General features: G+C 39.0%; 1 protein-coding gene across 4 annotated transcripts in view; it reads left to right on the forward strand.

The window, feature by feature from the left end:
• Positions 1–23172: 23172 nt before the first annotated feature.
• The window catches only part of RBMS1 (RNA binding motif single stranded interacting protein 1), a 211934-nt gene continuing 211379 nt past the window's right edge, over positions 23173–23727 (forward strand). Inside the window, exon 1 of one of the 4 annotated variants that reach the window (XM_029934498.1) lies at positions 23173–23613. In XM_029934498.1, the coding sequence (XP_029790358.1) occupies positions 23539–23613 (75 nt within the window). In that variant the 5' untranslated portion in view covers positions 23173–23538. The remainder of the gene's footprint in view (positions 23614–23727) is intronic. The other 3 variants (XM_029934500.1, XM_029934502.1, XM_029934503.1) reach the window with 3 other exon arrangements.

The raw sequence follows: 23727 nt of genomic DNA on the forward strand, positions 1-23727 counted from the left end.
CAACTGCTCTTCCACCATGAGATTAAATAGCATGTCCATGTTCACGCAGCTTGCAGGCAGCAGAGTTAGGCTTCAAAGCCAAGCAACCTGTCTGCAGACTTCTGTGCTTCCCCAGTACGCTGCACTGCTTCTCCCTGGTAGTACTGTCTTCTCTCTTCGTCCTTCAACTCTTAATTTTCAAAAAAGAATACATAAATAATCTTTGCCCTTGATTAGATTCTTTTTTAAATGTTTTTAAATTTAATGTTCATTTATTTTGAGAGAGAGAGAGAGAGACAGAGCTCAAGCAGGGGAGGAGCAGAGACAGAGGAAGATGCAGAATCTGAAGCAGTCTCCAGGCTCTGAGCTGTCAGCACAAAGCCTGTTGCTGGGCTCGAACTCACAAGCCATGAGATCATGACCTGAGCTGAAGTCAGTCACCCAACTAACTGAGCCATCCAGGCTCCCAACCCTTGATTAAATTCTTACCATTTACTCTTTAACCCTTTGTAACATCCTTTACGACCCCACCCACTACTGTCCTGAAAAATATTCTTTCCAAGATGACCTCCTCAAATGATGTTTTCTTGTTTGCATCATTCTCAGCTTTTCTAGAGGATTTGAATATATTGTTAGGGGAAAGGATATGGAAAGAGAACAGACATTTATTAAGTGGTTATTAGGTATCAAAAGCCTCGCCCATTACCTAGTTTAATTTACTTCTTACTACAGCTCTGTGATAAAAATAATATTATTTCTTTTTCATAGCTGAAAAAAACATTGCAAACACACTGAAGAATTTGTTTAAATCAGACATATTTTAAAACAAAAATAACCTCTTAGGACTCAATAGTAAGACTCAAAAACTTTTTTAATGAGCACAAGATTTAAACAGACACTTTACCACAGAATGGCAAGTGAATAATGAAAAGAAATTTAACATTATTAATCATTAGAAAACTTCAAATTAAAAAGATACCACCTACACACACACACACACACTTACACACACACACACACACACACATTTGAACAGCCAAAATTAAGACAACTGACAAAACAAAATCTTCACAAAGAGGAGCGCCTTGGTGGCTCCGTCAGTTAAGCATCTGACTTTAGCTCAGGTCATAATCTCGTGATTCATAGATTGGAGCCCCGTGTGGGGCTCCATGCTGACAGCTGGGAGCCTGGAGTCTGCTTCAGATTCTGTGTCTCCCTCTCTCTCTGCCCCTACTCCGCTGGTGCTCTCCCCCTATCTCTCGCTCTCTCTCACTCTCTCAAAAATAAATAGTGTTAAAAAAATTCTTTTAATCCACAAAGATGTGAAATAATAGTGTACATGGTTGATAGGAATGTGAAGTGGTACTTTTGAAACTGTTTGGCAGTTTCATATGAAGTTAAATATATATCTACCACACAACCCACCAATGCCACTATGAAGTATTTACCCAAGGAAAACAAAGACACATGTTCACACAGAGACCTGTACTCCTATCTTCATGACAGTTGTATTTATAATCACCAAAGGCTGAAACCAATTCAAATGTCCATTCAACTGGTAAATAGATAAATAGATTGTGATGTATTAAAAAAAGAATGGCTACTCAACAATAAACAGAGATGAGCTATAATAATTGCAACAACATGGATAAATCTCAAATGCATTATACTAAGTGAAAGAAGCTGGGCACAAAAGACTATATATGTGAAATCCTAGAAAATTCTAGAAAAACCACAATTGTATTGATAAGAACCAGGTCAGTTGTTGCTGGAGGCTAGCAATGAGAGGAGAGGACTGAGTGTAAAAGGGTATGAGGGAATTCTGGGTGGTGATGAAACTGTTCTATATTGCAATTGTGGTGGTTGTTTCACAACTGTTAACATTTATCAAAAATCATCAACAATTCACATAAAGTTGGTGAACTTATATATTATACTATATATTATAATATATTATAGTAAAATATAATAAAATAAGTAAAATAAAATAATAAATCTTTAAAATACTTTTTAAATTATACCTAAAAAAATATATATATATAAAAGCGGGGTGAGAAAATTTGAAAATCATTAGCAAGTAGAAGAGCTACATTGACCTTAACTAAGTTAAGGCCTTCTTCTCCTCTTCATTATTTTGTCCTTCCAGTCTCTCTGTATTCCTCTGTAGTCTTTGTGCCGTCTCTCAAATTTTTATTTCCACAACAAGTGCTTACTTGTACAAATTATCTAGTAAGTTTTAATCATACAAAGTGGCAGTTATGTGAACAGGAGAGGGAGACAGCCTTTACAGAATCATGTGTTGCAGAATTTCATGATGAAATAAGCAGAACTCTGCTAGATGAGGAGGGTGGCTTAAGTGTGACATCAGAATGACAGCTGCCAGAAAGGCAGGACCAAATGTGATGCTCAACCACAGTGTCCCTGCTAGCCCTTAAAATTCACATATTTGCTTTCTACTCCTTTCCATCATCTTTTTAAAGTTTGTTTACTTATTTTTGAGAGAGAGAGAGAGAGAGAGAGCACGAATGAGCTGGGGAGAGGCAGAAAGAGAGGGACTAAGAATTCCAAGCAAGCTCCACGCTGTCAGGGCGGAGCCTGTTACCTGAGATCATGACCTGAGCTGAAATCAAGAGTTGGAAGGTTAACCAACTGAGTGACTCAGGCACCCCTTCAATCATCCTGACATTCGATTTCAATTTCATCATCTTTACAATACATGTCTTCTTATTAAAGCACCTAAATTCTTCTTGAGAAAGAAAAGGAATATAAATAAGGGGAGTAAAATTACAATAATGATGATGATCCTTATGATAATGGGACTATATCTATATATGGAAAGGACGATGGTGGTTTGTACTCTGTTTATAATTCTTTTCCCAAAACACAGAAGTCATTAGTATTTCCCAGTACCAGAGTGTAATGGTCTGAAATTACAGGAAAAAGTGAAATATGCTCTCATTTGTACTTTACATATAGAAAAGGTTAAATGTACTGCCACATTTCTGAAAGTAACTTCATTTGAACCTCCAACTTGAGAACTTTTCTATTCCCCCTTTAGAGCGATACTGTGCTCATGTTTTCTGTTTGCCCCTCCAGATCCACTCTCCACTGGTCCTTTAGAGACTGCATCATTGAACATCTTTGTCTCTGAAATCCATTTTGGTTTTGCCAATGAAAGACACAAATAGGAGGGTAGGAAGTGAATAAAGTTGGGCATTTATTCTCCCAGTCTTCTTTATGTTGGTCTACACATTGAGTAAAACTTTCTTTTAAAATCCACGTTGCTCTTAGGTGCCACATCCTCACACTACAGTAACAGCTACTGGCTCTGGATTTCATTGAGGACTTCCTCTCCTTTCTCCTGTGGCCCTAGTAAAGACATACAGGGGATGGCCTCACTGTCCTTTGTTGCTTTCTCCCAATCTCATGATAGTGGGTTGAATGGTAACACCCAAAAAGATATGACCACGTCTTAATCCCTTATTTGGAAAAATAATCTTTGGACATGTAATTAATGAGGATCATGAGATGAGGAGATGATCTTGGACTATTTGGGTAGGCTCTAAATCCAACAACAAGTGTCATTATAAAAGGAAGGCAAAACAAACAGAAAAGGAGAAGGTAATGTGAAGAGAAGAAGAGAAGGTGACATAAAGGAAAGCAGAGATTGGAGTGATGTGGACACATGTCAAGGAAGCCAAGGAATACCAACAGTTACCAGAAACTGAAAGAGGTGAGGAAGGACTCTCCCCTAGAGCTTCCAGAGGGAGTGCAGCCCTACTAACACCTTGATTTTGGACTTCTGCCCTCAAAAATAAATAAGTGTGTGTTGTTTTAAGCCACAATTTTGTGGAAATTTGTAATGACAGCCCTAGGAAACAAACACACCTGCCCATATCTTTGTAAACAGACCATCTCAAAACTCTTGCCCATTACCCAGTTTGTGTATGCTACCTAACCTCTGCCAAGATCAGCTAGGTATATCTGACAATGACTCAGTGCCTCATTATTATAACTTTGAACTCTAGAACTATTATGGTGACATAAATTCAACATTGGGACTTATTCTTATTAAACAGTCTTTAACTTTGTATACACTGGTAACTTTCAATTCAGCATGAGGTAGGTCTAGATACATAAGGTACATTACAAAGTCCCCAAGTGACCTTATTATGGAGTTGTTTCTCCCATACACTAGTTCTGCAGAAAGGATTATAATGTTTAAAATGTTCTAGAAAACATTCTGTGCAGTGGGAGTTGATATCTAGAGGAAGAGATTGTAACTTTGTTTTATGAATAAGAATTTTCATATCTATTTCCATAACTATGATCAAACCAAGAATAGTCATCAGGTGGCCAACTAAAAAACACCCCCTGTAGGGGAGATCAGGCCAACAGAGAGTTGTATGGATGCTGTTTATTGAGAGAGAAAGCCATGACACATTGCAGGGAAAATGAACGAGAGAAGAGGCCTAGAGCAGCTCCTTGAGGTCCACCTATGTTTAAGGTGCAAAAGGTTGAAGAAGCAGCACAAGAGGAGAACCAAGAGAGTGAGGAGTTTCAAGGTACCTGAAACATGGAATGTTTCTAAACGTGAACCTCAGAGGTTCAGAGGAATACACACTCATAAAAGGCCATTAATTTGGGGACTTGTAAGAGAGTGCTTGGGACAAAAGCCAGATTGCAAGAGAAGGGTCTGTTGATCGCTGATAAAGGTCTACTGTGCTGGGGCCACTTTTAAATACACAAACAGCAGCTATTTCAGAGCCATGGCGCTCAACATTCCTGCACTTTCTAACCCCTGGGGAGCTTTTAAGCAATACGAACACCGGGGGCCCCTCCAAACCAATCAAATCAGAATTTAGGGGAAGGAAGTCCAGGTAATGCCATCATTTGGGAGTTTTGGGTTCCTCTAAGGAGTATCCAGTATTGAAAATCACTGCTGTGGAGGAGTCCACAAACTACGGCCCAAATCCAACACGCTGATTTTTTAATAAATGAAGTTTGTTGGAAAACAGCTCTGTCCATAGTCAGCTGGGATATTGTCAGTGGTTGCTTTCATGGAACAGTGGTAGAGCTGAATAGTTGAGATGAAGACCACATGGCCCACAAAGGAGAAACTATTAACTGTTTGGTCCTTAAAGAAAAAGTTTGCAGACCCTCAGTAGAGAGGATGGCTTCTCAGCATTGGCACGTTGATATTTTTAATGGGGTAAGTCTTTGTTGTGAGGGGTTGTTCTATGCATTTAGGATGTCTAAAAACATTCTTGGCCTTTATCCTCTACATGCTAGTAGCACCATAATCTCACAAAGCCCTGCTTCAGGCTCTGTGCTGACAGCTCAGAGCCTGGAGCCTGCTTCAGATTCTGTGTCTCCCTCTCTCCCTGCCCCTCCTCTGCTTGCACTCTGTCTCTCTTTCTCAAAAATTAAATAAAAACAAAAACACTTTTTCTAAAAAATGCCTCTACATATTACTAAGTGTTCCAGGGTGCAAAATCCTGATGGCTGAGAGCCACTGATATAGACTATCAGAGAATATACAGTTTATTCTTATTATCCACAGTAGTTAGGTTCTATAAAATCACTGGAAACACTGAATTGGTGAATAATGAGCCATTGCTTCTTGGGGAAATACAGGGTTAGTTTCCTGAAAGGTTCTGGTCATAATAAGACCAATACACAATCTTGTTTTAGATGTGTTTCTGTTTAAAAGCAGCATATTTAAGTCATGCCTGGATGGCTCCATTGGTTAAATGTCCAACTCTTGATTTCAGCTAGGGTCATGATCTCACAGATTGTAGGTTCCAGCCCCACGTTGGGCTCTGTGCTGACAGCAGAGAGCCTACTTGGGATTCTCCCTCTCTCTCTTTCAAGATAAATAAATATAGGGGCTTCTGGGTGGCTTAGTTGGTTAAGCCTCCAGCTTCGGCTCAGGTCAGATCTCACGTTCATGGGTTCGAGCCCCACGTCAGGCTCTGTGCTGAAAGCTAGCTCAGAGCCTGGAGCCTGCTTCCAGTTCTGTGTCTCCTTCTCTCTCTGCCCCTCCCCCTCTCATGCTCTGTCTCTCTCTGTATCAAAAATAAAACATTAAAAAAATTTTAATAAATAAATATACTTTAAAAATAAATAAAAGCAGAATATTTAAAATAATTTTCTCAAAAATAATGTATGTATATTTCTTCACAATAAAACACTAGCCAAGAGGGGTTTTCACATTTTCCTGACCCTGAGTAATGTAACTACAAATTACTTTGGTTTGCAGGATCACAACAATGCATCATCTTGTGAATTCACAAATTCAGCCATGTTTTCGTCTTTTTCATAGCTTCGTCATGCACTGTGGATAGTAAGGTAGCAGTTTCTGGAATAGTCTCATGTACAGATTAGTGAATTCCCTCTCCCTTTTTCTGGATGTATAATATTGTTGCATTAACATTGTGCTTACATCCAACAGCATGACAACTCATGCCCAAACAAAGCTTGTCTAACATACGTGCTTTCTGCATAAAGCACAGCAGTTTTGTGCTAAGGAGCACTAACTGGCATTTCAGCACTCCACCTGGAGACATTTTAAACACCAAAATCACCAACAAAAAGCCCAAAAATGCAAAAAATGCGGCAACAAATAGACCACAGAAAGGACACTGTTTACGTAGGAGAGCCAAAATAAGAAGGTAGAGCATTGCCTTGTTCTGTCTCAGATAAAAGCATGCGTGACAAGTGACTCAAACGTTCTGCCTCTCTGTGCATGTCCACAAATGATCACAAAACACCACAAGTACTGACTGTAAAGTACAAATACATTTTAGTGGGTAGATTAAATAATAATGAGGTCAATTATATAAAGGAGATCAACACTAAACTACCAGAGTATAAATCCAATATGGACAAGGACCATGGTTTATTTATCCTTAGATGTCAAGTGCTTAACACACACTAATGTTCAATACATACTCCTCTACTAAATTAATGAACACTAGAAACAAAAAGCACTCTAATCTGCTGGTAGGGTTTCTTTTTTCTTTAAGCAATTCTTAGATATAACATGAAGAATAGGGAGAATTTATAAATGATCTAGTGACTTTTGCTGACTATTTAAATGCCATCTGAAGAACTTTGAAACTTGACAACTGGTTACCCAAATGTGGAGGACACAGATGCACCTTGGAGATAACACCACAGGGCAAGTAGAGAGGCTGACAAGTATGAAGTTAAGGCAGTTTGCAGGTCTCCTTAAACTAAGGGAAGTTTGGAACATGGATCTCCTTCCAGCCTGACTTCTGTTGACTGGATCAAGTCATGCCAGCTCTAGACACCTCAAGGCAGTCATAGTCGCCTTTGTGACTTTTCATGACAGTTAACAATGGAATTTTGAGATTTGTTCTGTAAAGAGTAAATTCTTTTCCTCGTGTTTGCACATCATCTAGGAGTTCTGTGTTATCTGGAATTTCTATGTAGAATTCTTGTTCTCAGGAGGCATCTGGCTGGCTCAGTAGGTTAATGTGTCTCACCCTTGATCTCAGCTCAGGTCTTGATCTCAGGGTCCTGACTTCAAGCCCCATGTTGGGCTCTGTCCTGGGTATGAAGCCTATATTAAAAAGAAAACCAAAACAAGAAAACCCCAAAATTCCTGTTCTCTTGGTAATCATTTCCAAACACAACAATTTTTATGAATGTCCAAGATCAGTATAATAATCCCAGCAGTGAGCGCTTAGATTTCAAAATTAGCATAAATGGAGCACCTGTGTGGCTCAGATGGGTAAGCATCAGATTCTTGATTTCAGCTCAGGTCACAATCTCACAGTTGTGAGTTTGAGCCCCATGTAGGGTTCCATGCTGCCAGCGTGGAGCCTATTTGGAATTTTCTCTCCCTCTCCCTTTCTCTCTGCCCCTCCCCCACTAGCATTCATGTGCTGGAATTTTCTCTCTCTCAAAACAAATAAACTTTTAAAAATAAAAATAAAATAAAATTAGCACCATAGCTAACATACGTTGTGCTTATTATTTATCAGGTATGCTTCTCGGTGATGTATATATATATGTAGAACATATTAATATTTACAATTCATAATGTTATTAATATGAATAAATATATACATGGTCACAATAAATTTAATACTTACACTAGCTTATGTGTAAGAACAACTGTTATCTTCTCCATTTTATAAGAGGAAACAGAGGTACACAGAGGTTAAGTAACTTGCCCAGGGTCACACAGCAATTAAATGAGAGAGCAAGGTTTCAAATCTAAGTTTATCTCCTGACTCGCACCAACCAAGCCAACTGCATATGTAAAAAGACTCCATTGTAGTTTATATGATTAGCAAATATATCTATGGCTACATTTTCTGAGAATGAGAGTTCTGAAGAAATATTATTCACTTAGTAATATTCAATGAACATGCATCTACTGAAAACTAGTATAATACAGAATTTCATTGCCCTTGAGGAGTTTGTAAGTTTTCACCAGAGCCTGATATGAAAAATATTTTGCTTTCTACTTTGTTTTTACTTTATTTTATTCTTAGACTCAGACTGTTGTCTTCCTTTTTTCTTTTTTGCTGATGTAACTTGCCTCAAAATTGGTCATAATATAAAAAATAAAATCATGTCCTTGTTATGGGCATTTATAATTCCTGGAGGAAGATTAAGACAACCTGTCAAAGTGATATTAGCCATTGTCATAGGTATGAAAATATGAGCCTAGAAAGTCCAGGAGATAGCATGGATGGAAGGAAGACATTGTTTCCACTAAGGCATACTCTACTTTACTCCACACAAACTAAGATGATTTAATGGCAAGAATAGCTTTATGCAATAACAGCCAGAGCAACCTTGAAAACATACTGTTTTGACCATAACAAAATTAATCATGTGCAGAATCATGGCTGAATCTGATAGAGAATTCTTATCTAGCCCTTGTGGCTGCATATCAGCCTCAGAGCCCAAAGAGAAAAACCAGAAGACTGGATCACAGAGGCACATGCACTATTGTTTACATTTTTCAATATAGAAATATTCTAAGAAGAAGAAAGTGAGGAAACCAAGCCTGTCAGAATGTTGATATCAGAGGGAAACAATTGCTCTATTTTTATAGAATAAATTTATTAAATAAGCTAGCTAAAACTACAGCAACAACGCATGATATTTTGGGAAATCATGTCCTTTACCTAAAAAAGAGTCTCATGCAACACCAAGCAAGCTGTTTGGGCTACATGGAAAACATAAAAGCAGAGAGGTGGACCAGGTACAACTTAAAGTAACCACTTCTATCCTTGATTAACCCCTTGTCCTCTTTTTAAATTTGTTATTTTCTTTAATTTTTAGATCGAGAATGAGAGCACGATGGGGCAGGGGAAGGAGAGAAAGAGGAGAAGGAGGAGGAGGAGGAGGAGGAGGAGGAGGAGAGAGAGAATACCAAGCAGGACTGACACTCAGCACAGAGCCCAACAGGAGGCTTAATCCGACCTGGGATCATCACCTGAGCCAAAATCAAGAGTCGGATGCTCAACTGACTGAGCCACTCAGGTACCCCTAACCTTTGTTTTTTTTTTGTTTTTTTTTTTTTTTTAGTCTCCCTAAACTCTTCAGCTTCTTAATATTTAAAAGAACTAAACAAAAGCTGATGGGATGTAATTAGCAAAAATCCAGCAGAATGGGAAATAGCTGTTTTTATTCACAAAGCAGTACAACCCATTGAACAAAAATAAAACTGTATTTTGTGAGTGGAAGGAGGTAGAGTGGTTTTCAATATCATGTATCTAAAATATAATCTTGCTCATACATAACCTTATTTAAATCTAATGTAATCATGGGGCACCAGTCAGTTGAACTATCGATTTCAGCTCAGGTCATGATCTCATGGTCTTTGAGTTTGAGCCCTGTGTTGGGCTCTGTGCTGACAGCTCAGAGCCTGGAGCCTGCTTCAGATTCTGTGTCTCCCTCTTTTTCTGCCCCCCCCACCAACTTTTGCTCTGTCTCTCTCTCTCAAAAATAATTAAACATTAAGAAAAAAATTTTAAATATATAATCTGATCTTACTAAGCAAGAATGATATCTTCTCTTGAGGGTGAGTGAAAGGTGTATCACTATCTTCTCTGTTAAATATAATTATAGACTCCCAATCAAATGTCTTAAGATACTCAAGGTAATACATTTACTCTCATAGAATTGGGGATTTTAAGAAAATAATATTTGTCATTACATATCCTAATGTTATCACATCTTATGACATTGTATTAGTATCTCTAAAGTCACTGACAACATAAAATACATTTTATTTTCTTTTGATCCATATTTATTATTACCTTAATTTTAAATACATAAAAGGTATCTTATATTAGATCTAAAGTTGTAAGAAGTACAGAGTTGTAAGAATCTCTCTGTTAACTGTGTGAAAATGTAACTCCAAGTGTGGATAGGATTTGAAAGATTTGTGGAAATGAGGAATGCTCCCAGTCCCTGGGTCCTATTAAAAATAGGACAGGGACACCTGGGTGCCTCAGTCGGTTAAGCATCTGACTTCGGCTTAGGTCATGATCTTGTGGATCATGAGCTTGAGCTCCGCATCGAGCTCAGAGCTCCATACTAACAGCTCAGAGCCTGGAACCTGCTTCAGGTTCTGTGTCTCCCTCGCTCTCTGCCCCTCCCCCACCCACGCTCTTTTTCTCCCTCTCAAAAATAAATCAACATTAAAAAATTTTTTAAAAATAGGACAGAGTCTCATCTGTCTGGGCTAGTTGGGTGTGGTCCTGACTGGAGGCTAGAGGATGAACTAGAATAGATGACCACACTCTGTTCCTGATGTCCTGGGGACACTATGATTCTAGAAATGCTTAGACTCGGCACTGTAAGAATAAATGAGTGGAAAAAAAAACTCTTCTGAATTTTTATTGAAACACGAGGCCTAGAGAAGTAAACACATCCTTCATTCCCATAGGTTTCTGTAACTGAAAACACCTAGAGTGTATGGGTGACATCATTTTACCCAATCATTGTAGTAGACATGGTGGTGCTAGAAAGGATCTCAGAAATTAGCCAGCCTTAGGCAAATCTTCACAAAAGTGGGTAACTCTTAATTTTAAGAAATTGAATCCCCTGGGGATTCAGGGAAGTGTACTATTTAAAGGAATTCTATATTGAATCCTTTCATTAAGAAAATATTCACCCTTGGTTTTGCTTTTTTTGTTTGTCCACAATTCTGGTTTTCCTAAATTGAGATGTAGAGTTCACTGTGTAGGGAAACACAGAATCTGAAGCAGGTTCCAGGCTCCAGGCTCCGAGCTGTCAGCAAAGCCCGACGTGGGGCTCAAACTCATGAACCACAGGATCATGATCTGAGCTGAAGTCGGATGCTTAACCCACGGAGCCACCCAGGCGCCCCTACATTAAGAATTTTTTCAAATCACTGAATATTTACTGACTGCCCTATTGTATAGCTATTAAACTTGTAACTATAAAAACTATACAAATATAGTATATTTAAAGTATAAGTAAAATAGTATATGAGGAAGGCAGAACTTGAAATTGTGCATTTGCTGGTTATAAATATATAAAACTCTTAATTATACCAGAATTAAGATCAGAAGCAGCTTTTACAAGATAAGGGCAGAGAAAATTTACATAAATGTGCCTAATGATTTCAAAAGTAATTTAAATTTAATTAACTGAACCATCCATGTCTTCTGTTGGCTCTTTGATTTAAGTGAAATAAGGAGGCATACTTCACTAAGAACTCAGTTCAAATCCTGATTCCTTTGCTCTGAAGCCTTGGGCAAGATGGAACCTCACACAATCTGTCTTCTCATCTGAAAATGCAACCTGATAGTAGATAGTAACCTACAAAGCAGGGTGATGGAGAAGATTAAGTGAGATAACATTTAATAAGTGGCATTGTGCAAGAGCTGTCAATGTAAAAGATATATGGAAGTCAAATGTAAGTCTGATCTCCAGGAAGCCAACTAGTAAATAGATGTTTAGCTGGCTGGATCCTGGTGTGGTAGGGGTCCTCTTACTCAGCCAAACTTTGCCCATTTCCCACCAATGCCAGTTACCTCCTAAGCAATCTAGTCTCCCTGTACAGCATTCATCAAGGGGTGCCAGCTGCACCATTTGAGCACATAAGAGACCCATCTTTCAAAGTGTTGGAATATCCTGATGATTCCACAGCTGTAAACACCGCTGCCCTATAATCACATTATCCAGGAGTCTACCTTACTTCCTTCTAGACATCAGGGAGCAGATACTGGTCTTCTGAATGTTAGATTAGATTTCCTCCTCCCTCAAGGCCAGACATCTCCTGAATACAAGGAAATCCATCTAAAGCATCTTGACAGCACAGGATTACTCGCATTTCATTATCGTTGCTGTGTCAATCACAATATATACCAAACACAGAAAGTTCTGACAAAGATTGGACAGCTTACAATCACTACATTCTGCATTGCTCATACAGGAAATGGAAATGGCTAAGTTTCATGTGAGCTAGAATGTAGTCCACTAGACAGATTTACAGTTTTGCTTATGTTCTAACACCCATTAAAGTAGAAAAAATGCAAACATAAAAAGGTGTGTGGAATCCTAGAGGATAATTTGATGGAAAGTAATGTCCCCCAAAAGTGTAGGTGAACAACTCAGTGTCAATCTAATTGAAAGCTACCACACCGGGATAAATTTAGGTCCCTAATGTTGTTCAGTATTCTTTATCAGTGATGAAATGGAATTTGGAAAATTCTCAATTCTGCTTATAATATCAAGTATGACAAGATGATTAACATTTAAAGAAATACAAGAAGAAAATTGAAGGCATTCTTTATAAATTAGAGATATGTGTCAACAGAGAATTTTGATGGAAAAGCGCAACATTAACATGTGTCCTAATATTAAAAAACTCTCAGGGCACCTGGGTGGCTCAGTTGATTGAGTGTCTTACTTTGGCTCAGGTCATGGTCTCCCGGTTTGTGGGTTTGAGCCCCACATCAGACTCTGCTGACAGCTTGGGGCCTGAGGCTGCTTCAGATTCTGAGTGTCCCCCCCCCCCCCAGCTCCTCTTCAGCTCATACTCTTTCTCTCAAAAATAAATAAATATTTAAAAAAAATTTTTAAACCTCTACTAAGATAATAAGAGAAATTATTATCTAGACACAAACACCAAGAAATGGGTTTGAGATTCCAATAGAATACATGTTGAAGATATACTGATAAATCAACAGTGGATTTGTCTTGTTTCTTTTTATAATACTAGAACATGATACTATCTTAAAAGAAGGGTAAACTGTAAAAGCTTGGTAAAACCCATACTTTATTGAGCATGAGACAGTGCTTTACTAGACCATCCTATTGAATCATGATGTAGTACATTATGGGAGACCTAGAAAAGGCATCTAAATATTAGAAAATATTTAAAGAGAAGATGAGAGACCAGCGATTATTTAGTTAATAGGAAAGATGCCTCAGTTATCAGAGAGCACTGACTAAAGATTATTCATCTTCCACAGGGCAAGATATGATTTCTTAATGCTAAAAATTGCAATTTAAGCACCTAGAAGGAAGTGATTTCTTGATAATAAAAATGACTGAATTCTTAAATGAGTTATTGGAAGAAGTTATGTGACCCTACAAAGTCTACAGATCAGTGACAACTAAGAAGCTGTTTGACAGACAGAGCAAGAACAGGGGAAGGACAGAAAGAGGGAGACAGAACATGAAGCAGGCTCCAGGCTCTGAGCTGTCAGCACAGAACCCTAAGCAAGGCTTAAACCGACGAGCTAGTTTGATGCACATGAGGTTCAAGGTGTTAGACCAGAACATGTCTAGAGGACTCAGCCAAGTCCTATGCATCATTAACATTTTGACTTACTTCCTACTTTCAGTCTGCTTCTCTCTTTTCTATACATGCTCTCCTTAGGTGATCCCATCCCCCACCAGCCACATAGAGTGCTGACCCCAAGCTTACCTTCAACTCTGACCTCTCCTCTTAACTTCAGACCCATGGATACAAATAAATACCTGCTGGGGCACCTGAGTGGCTCAGTTGGGTGCGCCTCCGACTGCAATGCAGGTCATGATCTTGAGGTTCGTAGGTTTAAGCCTTGCTTAGGGTTCTGTGCTGACAAGTAAGAGCCTGGAGCCTGCTTCATGTTCTGTCTCCCTCTCTCTGTCCTTCCCCTGTTCTTGCTCTGTCTGTCAAAAATAAACAAATAAAGAGAATAGGGCATAGGACTTTAAGACATTCTTTGTTTTATCTCATTTTTAATTAAAGTAAATCTCTAACATCTAAGAATTGAAGACTAAATAGTTGCCTTTAATATTTGGGGGTGTAATTTTTAAAAAAGAAAGAAATTCGGGGAAGGCAAAAATTCTTTTCTATCTCTTTAGATACTTCTGTATCTATCTATCTATCTATCTATCTATCTATCTATCTATCTATCTACTTTTATACTCCTGTTCTATCATGAAGAAAGTATTGGAAACATCCTCATTAAGATATTTGGAACACAAGTGCTTTTTCTTGACCTCTTCTGTGAAATCATGAAATCACAGCCTACCTCACATAGGCATCTAAACATATTGCTGCACAGGTCAGGTTATTTTAAAAAGTGAATTACAGTTGAAAGAAATGAGCTTCAGTAGACACATGTTTAATAACATGATTTTGTTGGTCCTCTTAAAACATTTTTAAAAACTATACCATTAAATAATTTTTACCAAAAGCATTTTAAAAACCTTGAAAGCAAAGGCACAAAAGTTAAAAATCTATCTTTGGGAAATGTTGACCTGCATAAAATCCAAATTTCTAACAACTGTGGCTGGAGAACTGCTGGCCTGTAGAAAAGAAATCAGACAAGAAAGTGAGAGAAATTTGTCTCCTTCCTGTTCCACTGCTTACACCCTTGACTCTTGAACATTTTAAATTATTTTGTGCTTTGATGCCATCAAAGGTTATAATAATACTTATCAGCAACCTGTTAACAAACATATTCTTAAGATGAGCTAATGAGTGCATATAACAGAATCACAGTTCCTTAAGGGTAGGGTCCAGATCTTTACTTGCCTCTGCAGTTCATCAACAAATAGTCTCTTGCATACTGATGGTGTGTACTGAATGCTCATTGGATGAATTAATTAGTTACTAAATTCTTTCATTTGTTCCTTGGTGGAGATGATCATCTGAGTCAGGTCAGCTAGAGTGAGAAAGAGGTGAAATCTTTATGGACCACCCTTTTCAAGCAGAGCTTTTGGGGGGAATGTGTGTTCTTGATAGTCAACTGAGTCCTTAGTTCCACCACATTCTTTGATAGCAGCCCCCAACTCCGTGCACTACTTGCTAAATTTAGGACATAGTAGTCTGCCATTATCAACATTAATAAATATTCACCATAGTATGTTTCCTCAATATGCCCACTTTTAGCTCTCACTAGTACATTAATCAAAAACAATTTTTAAATCATGTGTAGTGTGTGTTTAATTCACTTCTTGGAGGATTTTTTTAAATAAAGTTAATGCCTACTGTTTGAAATATATGCCTTCCTTTTATCGGCCCAAAATACACTGAGCCAAAGAGGGGACAAGTGGGTGGTTGTTACAGTCATTCCTGCAAGTAACAATATTGCTTAATGTCTAGATTGGAAGGGATCTTTGAGCACTTAAAAACATTTACTACTACAAATTCTGGAGGATTCCTAGCCTTGAAACACTTCTCCATGTGCCTCTAATGGATTTGCTCATTGATAAGACAATTGGATAATTGGTGCTTGGAGAGGACTCAGACCGGGTTCCGTAGGATGGGCATTCTATTCAACTTGGTGTGAGGAATTGTGATGAGGCTGAGTCATAAGGAGAGAATATAGTGGACCAGGTGAAGGAAGTTGAAAGGTATGGTTGGCAGATGGATCAGAAGAAGCCAAAGCTAGTTGGGGTTACACACCTATACAGTGCGAGTTGAAAGGAGCAGTTGGAGGGGAGGAAAGAACTACAAGCCGATAAGTAGTGTAGTGGAAGGAGATCAATCTGGAAAAATGGGAAGGGTCTGGTCCAGAAAAAAGCTATGAGCTGTGATAAAAAGTGTGAACTAAACAATGCTTCCCAAACTTTGGTGGGAGATCTGGGACACATTCTGAGAAATTTTAATTTGTGGTTTGTTTTAATGAAAACAAATTTTAAAGAATATTCCACTTATAAAGATAATAAGATTTTAGTTTCCTAGGGTAGTAGTCTACAAAACAAGTTCTAAACCCACATATATAGGAAATATCAAGCTAGAAGATTTATACTGAACCTTCTTAAAGACTAAAACAATTCCTTATTCATGACAAAACTTTATAGCAGAGTTAAACCCCTGGATCCCTTTAATCTTCATTCTTATTTGTTTAATCCACTCTGACTTCTAACATATATGCCAATCACACTTTCACTGTGCCCCAAATATTCAGTAAATGTATTACAGAAAACACCTAGTTACCTAGTGTCGAACGAAGAGTACTCGTAGTCAGTAATTCTCCAAGCTCTGCGTGAAGTCTTTCTAAAAAATCTATCTGCTGTTCTACTACAGGGGGATTTTGTTGCAAAATTTCTAATTTTATCCTTCATTTATTTCAATACTCTTAGGCAGATGCCTTAGAAAAAAAGGCATTAATGAATTCTGACTTGTTTAGTCCACTTCTGATTAACTATAATAAAAAATGTTTACCCTTGGTTATAAGGGTTATAAGATTAGAGATCTTGGATGGGACAATTGATGCTTCAATGTGTGTGTGGGTTTTTTTAATATTTATTTTTTGAGAGACAGAGACAGACAGCATGGGCAGGGAGAGTCAGAGAGAGAAGGAGACACAAAATCCGAAGAAGGCTCCAGGCTCTGAGCTAGTTATCAGCACAGAGAGCCCGATGCAGGGCTTGAACCCATGAACCGTGAGATCATGACCTAAGCCGAAGCTGGACATTTAACTGACTGAGCCACTCATGCACCCTGTGCTTCAATGTGTTTAACTTGCTGTTTCTTCTTCAGGAACACAGGCCCCTACCTTTCACCTCATACAAACTTCTTACAGCTGATGCGTCATTCTCTTCTAGCATGTCTCCTCGAAGAGATTTTCCCGGACAGCTCTACTTAAAATTTCTAATCCAACTCCTACAAAGTTGCTCTCCTCTCGTTACATGGTGCTTTCTTCATAGAGTTTACCATAACTTAATGTTGTTTTATTTGTCTCTCACCAAATGGTAAGCACCTGTGCAGGCAAACACCAAGTCAACTACATCCCCAATGATATCTATGTGTGTCCTGGACATAAAGAATACTTCTTCAACCTTAGTGAAGGTGTAAATATAAGGTGTTTGGGGGGAACATCATTCAATGGCTCATAGTTTCCTAAGGGTCATCTTGGCACAAATTTCATTAAAAATCTTTCATGATCAACTTCTACCAAGCATGATAATATGAAGAACACATTTTAAAGAATTTGTTATTATTAAAAAAAATTTTTTTTTCTGAGCAAGCTGACATGGGTTTATTAGAGAAATAGCTGACCCAGGTTTGGGGACAAACTGTACAAAAACCTAGGACAATTTCATCATGCTAGAAAGCAAAAAAATCTATCAGATTATTGTGATCTGGTAATAATAATAATAACAACAAAAGACACAGGAGCCAATTCAAAGAGTCTTCCATTGGCCAAAGATGGGACAATTTAAGCACCACTAAGAATAATGACTGTGATGGATTGAAACAAAGAAAATATATAAAAAGCTGTACGTTCAGAATATTACCTAAAATTTGTTAGGTTTGGAGTTTCCTATGGCAACAGTCATTATTCTTAAAATTGGTAAGTAGGAAGAAATTTATCCCTCAATTGTATTTCAAGTTAACCAAAGAGTTGAAGAAAATTTTTCTCCATAGACAGTTTCCAACTAAAAAATGCAGAAGAAATGGTAAAATTATAAAACCATAATTTTGTAATACTTAATGAAATGGGTTGAGTAACTAACACTCATGAATGACTCTTAAAACCAAGGAACTTTTTAATGGACAAATCAGACTAATAATACCAGAACTTCTGATCAATCTCAGGATCACTAAAAATGAGACAATTGGACATTATGTGTCTCCTGATGTGATATGATGGACATCACATCACCTATGTGTGCTCAGCGCCATCTATGAAACATTCTTTGCCAAAAAGAGTGAACCTGAATGTAATTAAACCTCTAGAACTAACCATCACTTTTTTTTATTAGTAGTAGTATTTTAAAATTTAAATCCAAGTTGGTTAACATACAGTGTAATAATTTCAGGAATAGGATTTAGTGATTCATCACTTACATGTAACACCCAGTGCTCATCCCAACAAGTGTCCTCAATACCGTTTGCCCATTTAGCCCATCCCCCCACCCACCAACCCTCTAGCAACCATCAGTTTGTTCTCTATATTTAAGAGACTCTTACAGTTTCTCTCTCTCTCTGTTTTTATAAGATTTTTGCTTCTCTTCCCTTATTAGAACTAATCATCACTTTAAAGTGACACCAAGAAGGTAAAATTAGCCATGTGGGACATTCTATGGAATGGAAATCATGGAACGGAAATCATTCCATGATTTCCTTAACAAATAAACATCAATTTAAAAAGTGAGTGGGAATGCTGGTCACAGTGGCTAAAATGAACAAATCAGGAGACTATAGATGCTGGCAAGGATGTGGAGAAACGGACACCCACCCATGGTGGGAATGCAAACTGGTGCAGCCACTCTGGAAAACAGTGTGGAGCTTCCTCAAAAAATTAACAATAGAACTCCCCTACAACCCAGTATTAACACTGTTAAGAATTTACCCAAGGGATACAGAAGTGCTGATGCATAGTGGCACATGTACCCCAATGTTCATAGCAGCACTTTCAACAATAGCCAAATCATGGAAAAAGCCTAAATGTCCATCAGCTGATGATGAACGGATCAAGAAGATGTGGTTTATCTATACAATGGAATACTACATGGCAATGAGAAAGAATGAAATCTAGCCATTTGTAGCAATATGGATGGAACTCGAAGGTGTTATGCTAAGGGAAACAAGTCAGGCAGAGAAAGACAGATACCATATGTTTTCACTCATATGTGGATCAGGAGAAACTTAACACAAGACCATGGAAGAGGGGAAGGGGAAAATAGTTAAGGAGAGAGAGGAAGGCAAACCATAAGAGACGTTTAAATACTGAGAACAAACTGAGGGTTGATGAGGGTGGGAGGGAAGGGGAAATGGGTGAGGGGCATAGAGGAGGGCACTTGTGATGAACACTGGGTGTTATATGGAAACCAAGTTGACAATAAACTATATTAACTGATTGAGCCACCCAGGCACCCCGACAATAAACTATATTAAAATAAATAAATAAATAAGCAAAAAAAAAAGTGAGTGAGGATGAACTTTTAGATTTTAAAAGAGGCTTAGGCGATTCATTAACAAAATTTAATATGTGGACACTGTTTCAGTCTCATTTAAATGAACTACAAAAGCTATTTTTAGATAATCAGAGAAAAATGAAAGAACTGGGTATTATTAGATCTTAATAAATTATGAATTTTGCTAGATGTGATCATGATATTGTGTTTTAGAAAGTTCTTACTTGTTTGAGATAGATACTAAAGCAGTTGCAGGTGAAATGACATGATGTTTGGGATTTGGTTTAAAATACTCCAGAAATAAAAAAACGTGCTGGTGTATGGATGAGTGTGTGGGGGGTGTGGGTGTGGGTGTGGGAGCAAGTGTAACAAGAATTACAAGTGTTAATGAAGTATTGAAGCTGGTTCATTATTCTCTCTGCTTTTGTATTTGTTTGAAAATGATCACGATTAAAATTAAAAGCTGACTTTTGTTTTTAAAATGTTTTAGCATAAAATACAGCAAACATACAAAAAAGTGTCTGAACCACTTAAAGGAAAACATTGAAATACATTCCTATGTACCCGCAACCCAGTGCAAAACATGAAAAGTTACCATCTCTACCGGTCCCTTTTGGTCCCTCTGAATACTTCACCTTTCTCCCTCAGAGATAACCACCACTCTGAACTTTGTTATCTCCTTCTTTTTTCATGTACCTATTCTTACACAATATACTTTTTGTTATTTTTTCTGTTTTTGAACCTCATACAATTGGAATGATGCTTTGTGTTGACTTGCTTCTGCAACATTCATTTTGAAACTATACACGTTGATGCTTTTAACTGTGGTTTATTCATTTTCACTGCTGTAAAGTGTTACATTGTGTGCAAGTACCATAGTCTTTTTATCCATTCAATGGTTGATAGACATTTGAGTTTTTAGTATATTGTGAACATTTCTGTATATTTCCCCTGGTACATATATTGAGTACTTTCTTTGAGCTATGTATCTACAAATAGAACTATTGTGCCATAGATTACATGCAAGTGAAACTGGGCAATGCCAAACAGTTTTCTAAAATGGAGGTTGTACTAATTCACACTTTCCCTGGACAGTAGTTTTCAAGAGTTTCCCTTTTTCCACTTCTTCGCCTACACTTAACATTTTCAGTCCTATTTTTTGTTGATCTGGTAAGTGTGAAATGGTTTCTTATTATTTCAATTTGCATTTCCTTTATTATTAAGGATAAGCATCTTTTCAAAGTTATAGGAACATTTGTCATTCCTCTTCTGTGAAATATGCATCAGTCTTTTGCTCTTTCCTTTTTCTTATTGATACCAAGGAATTCTTTATATATTCTACATATTAACTTTTTAAATAGTTTTGTGGGTTACAAATAACTGTTTTGTTGCTTGCTTTTTCACTTTCTATACAGAATCCTTTGATGAACCAGTGTTTATAGTTTTAAGAGAGTCAAGTTGATCAATCTTGCACTTTTGGTCACCTTATTAGAGGACTCTCTCCCTTCAAGGCTATAAAGATATTTCCTTGCATTGTCTTCTAACAACTTTATCATTTTTAAATTTTTTTCATTGTTTATTTTTGAGAGAAAGAGAGAGAGAGAGAGAGAGAAAGAAAGAGACAGAGCATGAGTGGGGGAGGAGCAGAGACAGAGGGAGACACAGAATCAAAGCAGGCTCCAGGTTCTGAGCAGTTAGCACACAGCCCAACATGGGTTTTGAACTCAGGAACCACGAGATCATGACCTGAGCCCAAGTTGAAGCCTAATAGACTGAGCCACCCAGGTACCCCATTTTATCATTAAAAAAAATTAAGTCTTTAATTCACTTGAACTTTTTTGTTTCCCTTTTGTGAGGCAGGACTCCAATTTCATTTTTTCCATATGGATAGCCAGTTGACCTACAATCATTTATTGAAAAGCTCATTCTTTCTCCATAGCTCTGCAATACCAATTCCGTCATAAATCAAGTGCCCACGTAATTGTGTGTGTGTTTCTGTGTTCTTTAACACAGACTGAATTGTCATTATCCAGAAAAAAGTAGAACAGTCTAAGTTTGGTAATTCCCTTATCACCTCAAGCTTTTCAAACACAAGTTCCTAAAGCACAAGTTAGTTCATGTTAGTTTTCTGCCTCCAAACATTAAAGAGTCCCACAATAAAACAACGTAAGGAATTTTTAAAGCTCCCTAGCCGGACGGTGAACCATTTTGACTTCCAGATTTACATTTACCTCCACAGCACGTACCATATATCAGAAATCCAGTAAATATTAGTTTCTGCATAGGATTTTTATATAGGTTAATCATTCATTTTTTAAAGAATACATGATTTGCCTCCTGGCATATCCAAAATGTTCTCATGTGAGTTTACATTTATTTTGTTTTGTTAAAACATATAACCATAAAATTTGTCTAAATCATAAAGAGATTGTAAGGGTTTCACGCCACTGTTTCTTTGTTTTAAAGCATCTAACTAAACCTGGTTTGAAATGTAATGCTATAAAAATGTAACATTAACAAAATTATGCATTCCATTTCAGTTTGGTTTACCTTTGGTGCTGTTAGCAAAATAGACTGTTGGAAAACCAAAATGACAAAACAAAGTAATCAAGGTCTATTTAATAACAAATGAAATTTTTATTACATTTTATTAGATGTGGAAGAACTCCAATTTGGAAGTGCTTTCTTACTTACTCTATTTGTACATTTTCGTATTATCTCTTTTTGAGCTAGATTATAAAAGTCTTCTACAGGCTGCTTCAGGGACCAATTAACTCCATTAAATTATAACCAGTTACATAGTGAACTGAAGCACTGCTGTCTGGGGCTGTCTAGAACTGTGACAATTAGGAGATGGAGAGAGGCAGGAAGAGAAAGATTGATTTTATATGTCACTGAAGCACACTGCAACAATATGCCAGCATGACTTTCAAAATGGCCTTAAAATATTCCAAACTCAGGAGTTTCCTTGCTCCTGAGTGGGAGTTTACAGACTGTCTGGCAGCATTAGAAAGAGGCAGAGAAAAGCTGATGTCTATATTGTGTCCTCTAATAACATTCTGCCTCTTTGCGGCATCCCCCCCTTAGAAGGATCTATTTGTTGTGAGGTAGGGGTGTGTGTGTGTGTGTGTGTGTGTGTGTGTGTGTGTGTGTGTGAGAGAGAGAGAGAGAGAGAGAGAGAGAGAGAGAGAGAGAGCGAGCTTTGCCTCCCCTAGTGCAGAGGGTACGATTTCACCTCTCACATCTGGGAAACCAAACCAAAGGATACTAACCCTCCCAAGGTCACCTAGAAAATTACTGTTGCGGCCTGGGGGTTGGGGGAACAGAACCCAGGTGTCCAACTCTAGCTTTGTGGTTGGACACTAAATCATTTTCCATCTCTTACGAAAAAAAATCTTTGGGCGGGGGTGGAGGGGAGAGTGAGAAATTGATCAGATTTTCTCTGCTTTCTCCTTACTTCCCCTCCCCCTTACGGCGATAAAAACTCAAGAAAGGAAACGAGGTGTCCACTTTGCAGTTCTTAAACTGGGTCCCCGGAGTCACCCCCACCCCCCACCCCCAACACAAAGCGACCCGGGTTCCCAGGGTTTCCGCTGGTCCAACCGCGAGCCCCGGAGGTGAGGAGTGGTTAAAACTCAGCCCTCACCTCCAGCGGGTCCCGGGCTCCGCGGCGCCCAAGCCCCGCCCCGCGCGCCCGCCCGCCCTTCCCCCCACCGCCTCGGCGCGCCAGCCCCTCTCCCCTCTCCCAATCCGGCGCACCCACCCCAGATGCTGCCTGGCACTGAGCGAAGCCGTCGCCGCCGCCGCCGCAGCACTTTCCACTGGTACTGATCACCTCCCAGCCCCGCTCTGCCTGCTCGCCGGAGTGGAGAGCGGCCCGCGCGCCAGCCCTTGGCAGCCTCGGAGCAGTGGGGCTCCGGGAGGCAACTCCTTGGGAGCGCCCTGTCCAGGGTGCCCTCTGCGCTCTGCAGTGTCTTTCTCTCTGCCTGGGAGGAGGAGAAGGAGGAGGAGGAGGAGGACGACGACGACGACGTCTGGTCCCGGCTGGGAGGTGGAGCAGCGGCAGCCGCCGCCGCCGCCGGAAAGGGAGAGGCAGGAGAGATCGAGACTTGGAAACCCCAAAGTGCCCGCGACCCTGCACGGCAGGCTCACGGCAGGCTCCCTTCCAGCTTCATGGGCAAAGTGTGGAAACAGCAGATGTACCCTCAGTACGCCACCTACTACTACCCCCAGTATCTTCAAGCGAAGGTAAAGGGGTGCCGGGGGCGGGGGGCGCCGGGGACGCGCGCGCCGGTCGGGGCCCGGGCAGGGGCGCGCGCGGCGAGCCCCCGCCACCCCCGGCGGAGTTGATGGAGGGTTGCT

This window comes from Suricata suricatta, chromosome 3 (assembly GCF_006229205.1).
Source record: "Suricata suricatta isolate VVHF042 chromosome 3, meerkat_22Aug2017_6uvM2_HiC, whole genome shotgun sequence".
Classification (NCBI taxonomy): domain Eukaryota; kingdom Metazoa; phylum Chordata; class Mammalia; order Carnivora; family Herpestidae; genus Suricata; species Suricata suricatta.